The sequence below is a fragment of the Neomonachus schauinslandi genome, chromosome 3, assembly GCF_002201575.2.
Source record: "Neomonachus schauinslandi chromosome 3, ASM220157v2, whole genome shotgun sequence".
NCBI classification, from domain to species: domain Eukaryota; kingdom Metazoa; phylum Chordata; class Mammalia; order Carnivora; family Phocidae; genus Neomonachus; species Neomonachus schauinslandi.
Window position 1 is genome coordinate 122,603,548 of NC_058405.1, and position 7,129 is coordinate 122,610,676.

Below are 7,129 nucleotides of genomic sequence, written 5' to 3' on the forward strand. Positions count from 1 at the left end.
TCTCAGACTTTCTTGCATTTAGGTTGGACCATGTGACTAGTCTGGCCAATGATTTGTGAGTGGAAGTGCCACTTAAGGATGCAGAAACTTAAGAGTTCTCTACTCCTTTTTCCTGCCATAGTATCACATATTCCCGAGGTAGGGACATGGAGCCTGGATCTATGAGTTATTGCTTGGATGTGAACTTCCCTGGAGAACCAATGGAACCATAGCAGGCTTTGCATGACCAAAAAAATAATTTTTGAGTCTTGTTTTGAACCATTAACATTTGAAGATTTTTTTTGTTTTCACAGCATGCCCTAACCTATCCTGACCAAAATAAAAACTTTCTTCATATAAATAAGTAGATGGGAATGAAAGGGGATTTGTTATAGCAATATAATTTCATTATTTGAATTATTTTCTCATTTGTGCCCAAAGTCACAGTGATCCTACAATAAAAATCACTTTTCGTCATCTGTCAACTGATAATTTGATTATGTCCTTCTTGAGTTTTGCTTAAAGCAAAGAACTGGAAACAGTCAAGTTGCAAAAGGATTTGTTACCCAGTCATTAGAATGATTCACTTTGTCAGTTTCCTAGAAGTAAAATTAACAGGCTTTACTAAGACTTTTCAAATGACTATTAATTATGCTCTTTCACTCATAGGCACCCCTTGTTTTATCTGATATACCAAGTAAGGTTGGGGAAATGATATTGTTAATGTCATTATAGTTTTGTCAATACTATTTTTCTATTAAAATGTCTTTATCTTAATAAGTGCTTTAATCATGACACTAGAGTTGTTAATTTAGTTTATTCAGGTAATGAAAAATATTCGTCATAAAACTTAATAGGTAAGGCCAATCTTCATTGTCAAATCCCTGAGCCAAATAAGACAAATAAACATTCAGAAAAAAATCTGATTCCGTTTTTCAGTTCAATGAGCATGTTAAGATTCACCTTCACTTAGAAATCTAAGACAGATAAAGCACAGGGCTTTGTCATAAGCTTTTCATCAGGATAAGGTAAGATGTCAGGTTCTTTTTTTTTTTTTTTAAGACTTTATTTATTTATTTGACAGAGAGAGACACAGCAAGAGAGGGAACACAAGCAGGGGGAGTGAGAGAGGGAGAAGCAGGGAGCCCGATGAGGGGCTCAATCCCAGGACCCAGGGATCATGACCTGAGCCGAAGGTAGACGCTTAACGACTGAGCCACTCAGGCGCCCCAAGATGTCAGGTTCTTATCAGTATCTGCACTCCCTTTGCTTTCACCAGAAATTTCCCCAGAAATACCTTCTCTGGCAATAGTTAGGGGCTGCATGAGATAGTCTTAAACAAAAGTAGTAGTTATCATTTCTCTTGTTACTCTGTATAACGCATATTAACTTAGAATATCCCAACATGGAAATTTCTCACTCATCACTTCATCCTTTCATCAAAAAATGTATAAACACAGGGAAAGACATGAGGCTCTATACTGGTTTTAGAATTCCTTTATTAAAAGAAGCTTCATTGACATCACGACTTTGAATTTTTTCTCTTTGTTTGGTGCCATGAAGGATTTTCCCAAGATAAAGCATCATAATAAGATTTGGGGTGAAAGCCATGGTTTGTTTGTTTGTTTGTTTTGTTTTGTTTTGTTTTGAGGTAGAGATAGGCATTTGTACAAGAGAGGTGGAAAAGAAGAACCAGCATGACACTATGCTCTCACATGTGTTCTCATGCAAGTTAATTCTAAGAAAGAATATATATGAAGGTTAAAGATTCTGGAAACTGAGCTCCTTAAAAATATCCATGCCCCTCTGTTCCTTGGAAATCTTTATGTACCTTCAGGGTATGTGTCCTTAGTATGAAGACTGTTAACTTAAAGAATGTATTTCAATAGTCCATGAAAGCTACATACTTAATCAAAGATAGGTCCTAAGTTAGCTTCTGTCAGGTAGAGGTAGGAGACCCATTGGAGGACTCCAAGGCCCTCTAAATTGGAGACTCTCCTATATAGGAGATGCCTGGACCCATGAATGCAAAGTCCTGCAAAACCACTGTCGATGAGAAATAAACCTTTGCTGTGTTCAGCCACTGCGATTTTGGGATTGTCTGCTACAGCACTTAGCCTCCCCTAATAGAGTAACTGATGTGCTAGATAGGTCTCACTACTGCAAAGATGAAGTGGCCTTGTATAACTGCAGTGTTCAGGTAGAGAATTGGATGGGAGTCACAGCCAATATACTGAGGATAAGGCAGTGCCAGGGAGAGCCAGAATGGAGCCAAATCAAAGAGAATAGACTACAGGTTGCACCAACTACAGGCTTCATATCTGATGCCAGCTAAGTTCCCAGGAGTGGGGCCAGACAACCACCCTCAGTGGACACAGATAACACATATTTATAGTCACTTATCACCTTCTCCCCCCAGTACTACAACAACACAAGTTTTCATATATCCAATACCATTCTGAGGAGGAAAAGGAAACTCCTAAAGACTGTTTATCTAAAGAGATCATCTAATCCACCCTTGATAGGAAGGGGACTTTCAATTGAAGAAGCACTTAAACTAAAAGAGGACTGTTGGAATTGGAAGAGCCCAAGATATATTTAATTGTAAAATCCAAGATTTTCCATTATCCAGAGTCATGGATAATAATTGATATATATATATATATATATATTTGGAGAGGGGCACATTAATTATGTGTGAATGAGTTTGTGACCCTGATGCTTTTTTGTTTTTCATGCTATAGCTATGAAATCTAGTTCAGATTAAAAATAGATGTGCAAAAAGTTTTTTAAAGTGCACATCTATAAATAAAACATAATATCTCAGTACTTTCTATTTCTGAAATTTCAGTAATGGGAAAGAGTGCATGATCTTGTCCATGGGGACAGATTGTCCAGAAATGTAGCTCAATACTAAATAGCAAAGTACAGAGCATTGACAAACAGAGCAATTTCTTTCTGCAAAACCACTTTATTAATGACATACTTTGTCAAATTGCTATGTGTGACTATTCCACTTCAATATACCTTGACTAGAAGGATAATTGATTAGCAGTTTTTACCAAGCCCACTGAAAAGAATAGAACTTTAATTTCACTTGACAGATTGTTAAATCAGGCTTTTATACCACCTGGTTAGTTCAAAGCAATTATTCTTGTGACTTCTAAATAGACAACTGCTACATAATAGAATATCTTTTAAAAAATGAAGTCTCAAAACTTAAAAAAAAATTATGGAAGTAGATCGTCCTAGTGTGTAAGCTACACACCAGTAGCAAAGAGCCACTTTGGGAAGCTGTATTAACTGTTTCAGGCCACGAGGACTCCACTTTTAGGGTATATTCATCAAATTCTATTTCTAAGGATGATGGCTTTTCACTTAGAGATTCACTCATCCTTTCTCCCAGAGTTCCACCTTGTGACTAGTGGCCACTAGTTTTCAGGGCAGCAGGATGTAATAATTAAAACGCACACTCTGGGGAGGCCTTGAGATTCCCCCAGTTCTTCTCTATCACAAGACCTTACTTAATTTTCATAACCACCTGGTATTTTCTACTTATCTTTACTGGATTTCTCTCACTTTTCTCTCATTGGAAAATAAGTGACATAAAAACAAGTTCTCATTAATTTGCTCACCCCAATCCATCCAGTTTCTAGAATGGCACGTGGTTTTTCATAGGAATGCAGGGAATAGTTATGGAATGAGTAAACTTTAAAATGTTGATTCTGAAGTCACTTTTCCATAATGAGAAATTTTTTTTTTAAAGATTTTATTTATTTATTTGAGAGAGAGAGAATGAGAGAGAGCACATGAGAGAGGGGAGGGTCAGAGGGAGAAGCAGACTCCCTGCCGAGCAGGAAGCCCGATGCGGGACTCGATCCAGGGACTCCAGGATCATGACCTGAGCCTAAGGCAGTCGCTTAACCAACTGAGCCACCCAGGCGCCCCATAATGAGAAATCTGTGAAGGAAAGTCAAATCTGTGATACTCAATTTGTGGACAGTATCATGCTATTAATCATTATTTACCAACAGCGTTAACTAGTCCAACACAAACAGAGATGGTTCTTAAGAACCATAGTTTACTAAATAGAATACCCCACATAAACCTGTCTATATAGCAAAGGTATCTAGATTATAATTGGAGAGTCATTTATTTAGTACTTCTCAATATATCTTCTAGTGTGGTTCTAATGGTACTGTAATTCATATCTTCATTTTTCCCCCTTTACATTTAAATTATATGTTGTATTTTTTAGTTGTTAGGAGAGTTATATATTACTTTATACCTTTAGTTTTAATAAAGGCCATGAGTTTTAACAATAGCAAAACTTCAATAAATTCCTTTAAGCTTATCTATATTTTAAAATAACAAACAGTCATCATTTAGTAAATTAAGGTTTTAGGCCACATTATGTAGTTGCTTATGCAAGTGTGCTGCTAACCAAGATCTTCCCTATTTAAAGACAGGTAATTTTTCTTCTTTAGTTTGAGAAGTCAGAACTAATAAAAACAAATATCACCCTAAATATTAGTTTAGAGCCCAGAATGTGTGAGTTTTAAGCTTAGAAATTTGTTTTCTAAACCCTGATGTTAAAATAATTGAATTAGAAAACAAACAAGAAACCTCTCAGAAACCTTTAACTTTTCGTCTTGTATACAAGCACAGAGTTTTAAAATTTGTTTTGCTTCCTCTCTTTTTTAATGGAATGAGTGTGAGTAAATGTCTGAATAGATATCAGATTAGTTTGAAAATTATTTTTTTAATTTCAGTAGAAACATATTAATACAAAACCTGTTATTCACATTGGTTCGAGAGTCTTCAATAGGGAGTTATTTTTAATAGTTCTTGTTTTCTGACTAGTAATCATTGTATAATTTCCCTATTCTAGAATAGATCACAGTTTGGGGAAATGAATAAATCAACACCCATCTGATTTGGTTACAGTTCAAAACCAGTAATCAGTTTAAGAATAATTAAAATAGTGACACAATTCACATTATAGTGGCATCTGGTATGTAAAGGAAAATGCAGGGGAGACTCCTCTTAAGTCTTTACTTATCGTTAGGGCTGTAGCGTTCTCTGAATTCATTGTTACTGGTCATTCTTCTCAAGATCACAAATGAGAATATTTTCTTCCAAATGTACTGTACTGAAGTTGGCTGTAGGGTAGTAAGGATTCCTAAACTGTGCAAGTCTCCTGAAGATACCTCTGTTGCGCTTGTATATGCAGAAGGAAAGAGTGAAAAGTGCCAGAATTACTGTCAGTGTCAATGCTACTGCAAGAGGTACAATACTGTGACTTGGTCCTGAAAAAAGATGCAGAAAGGAAAAGCTCAATGACAATGAGTTAAGATAGATACTGTCACATAGTTACTTTCTATATTATTATTTCTAAGAGAAATCAAAATGTTCTGTACTGTTCAAACCTACCTTTTCCTGAGTGCTCCTTTACTGGGTGAATATCTAAAACCAAATACAAAAAAAAAAAAAAAAACTGAGATGAAAATTTTCTTTTAATTCGGCAAAATTATGTTATTATTTATAGCAGGGCTCAACAAACTATGGCTCATGGATCAGATCTGGTGCCTGTTTTTATAAATAATGTTTTACTGGAACTCAGCCACACTCCTCCATTTATGTATCATCTGTGGCTGCTTTCATGCTACAATGACAATGTGACAGAGACTATATGGCCCCCAGAGCCTAAAATATTTACTGTCTGGCCCTTTACAAGAAAATTTTGCTGACCCCTGATTTATTGTAATCATTATCATTGCTCACAAACACATATGCTGGTTTTTTTTTTAAGCTGAAAAAGTTCATCTAGTCTCAGCACTGTGCTGCAATAGAAATACAAATAAAATATAGTCCCTGCCTGCAAAGAACTAAGTTTTGTTAAGCTCTGAGATGGAGTTTGTCCAGCAATGATAATCTCTTTACCTCCACGCAAGGATTTTAAAATCAGCACCTTCTCACCTTTGCAATCCCAAGAATCTCAGGAAATGAATAACAGCTCCCCCATTCAAAAAATTGGAGGGTTCTGTTTGAGGACTTTCTACTGTAGAAATGTATCTCTTTCAAGTAGGCTCTATCTCTAATTTTGAACTCTGCTATTTTTAATCTAGGTAAAGATCCAGAGAAATATGTAGAGAATGACTCAGAGGAAGATCAGTAAAGGGATTGCGAGTGGAGAAAGTGCCTTGGTGCAATACTTATGCCCATTCACTCTTACACACTTAAAAGAGATTTAAAAGAAACATTGTCACCAACAGCAAAACCACATTAACAGAACTTGTTTTTGCAACTTAAAAATAATACTGCATACTTTTTCATAATACTATTGAAAACATATATTATGTGTGTGTGAAGATACTTTTTAAAGAAAGACTGTTAAAAGAATATTTATTCTCGTGGCACCTGGGTGGCTCAGTCGTTAAGCGTCTGCCTTTGGCTCAGGTCATGGTGCCAGGGTCCTGGGATCAGGACCCGCATCAGGCTCCCTGCTCAGCGGGAAGCCTGCTTCTCCCTCTCCCACTCCCCCTGCTTGTGTTCCCTCTCTCACTGTGTCTCTCTCTGTCAAATAAATAAATAAAAAAAATCTTAAAAAAAAAAAAAGAAAAAGAATATTTATTCTCTGGATGCATGCAGAGGGCAGATATAGAAGGAGCATGTAGAGTCAGAATATTTGGAGCATGGTCCTTGATGTAGCCCCAGTTTGGACAAGTGCTTTTCTCATCTGTAAAATGGGAATATTGTATCTGCTCCATTGCCTTAGGAAGTTGCTGTGAGGGATGAAAGAGGTGTCCTCTATATTACAGGAAGCTTTAAAGTCCTGTACAGACACGAGGTATTTCTGATCTGTTCTTGAAATTGAATGCTATTGATCACTTGGGCACACTACTTATTAGGCTTAGTCATGTTTTCCACAAGAGTTGCTATCCACACTACTGGGCTTAACCGTTGGTGCAGACACCTACCAGTTTTTTCTCCTTCATTCCCACCCAGTGTCTAATCAGATCACCAAAGCCTGATGATTCTCTTTTCCCACTTCTACTCTTCCTCGTGTTCCTAGTTCTATCATTCAAATTACAACTGCCTCCCTTTACATCTGGATGAGTGTGATTTCACAGCAGGTGTCTACAGAGCA

The 7,129-nt window shown here is 36.6% G+C and overlaps 1 protein-coding gene across 1 annotated transcript in view; it reads right to left on the bottom strand.

Moving 5' to 3' along the window:
* Nucleotides 1-3,858: 3,858 nt before the first annotated feature.
* PLA2R1 (phospholipase A2 receptor 1) overlaps nucleotides 3,859-7,129 on the bottom strand; it is a 114,174-nt gene continuing 110,903 nt past the window's right edge. The window contains exons 29-30 of the mRNA XM_044913660.1: nucleotides 5,413-5,445; nucleotides 3,859-5,288 (exon numbers count right to left, since the gene is read on the bottom strand). Coding sequence (XP_044769595.1) covers nucleotides 5,074-5,288; nucleotides 5,413-5,445 — 248 coding nt within the window. The 3' untranslated portion in view covers nucleotides 3,859-5,073. The remainder of the gene's footprint in view (nucleotides 5,289-5,412; nucleotides 5,446-7,129) is intronic.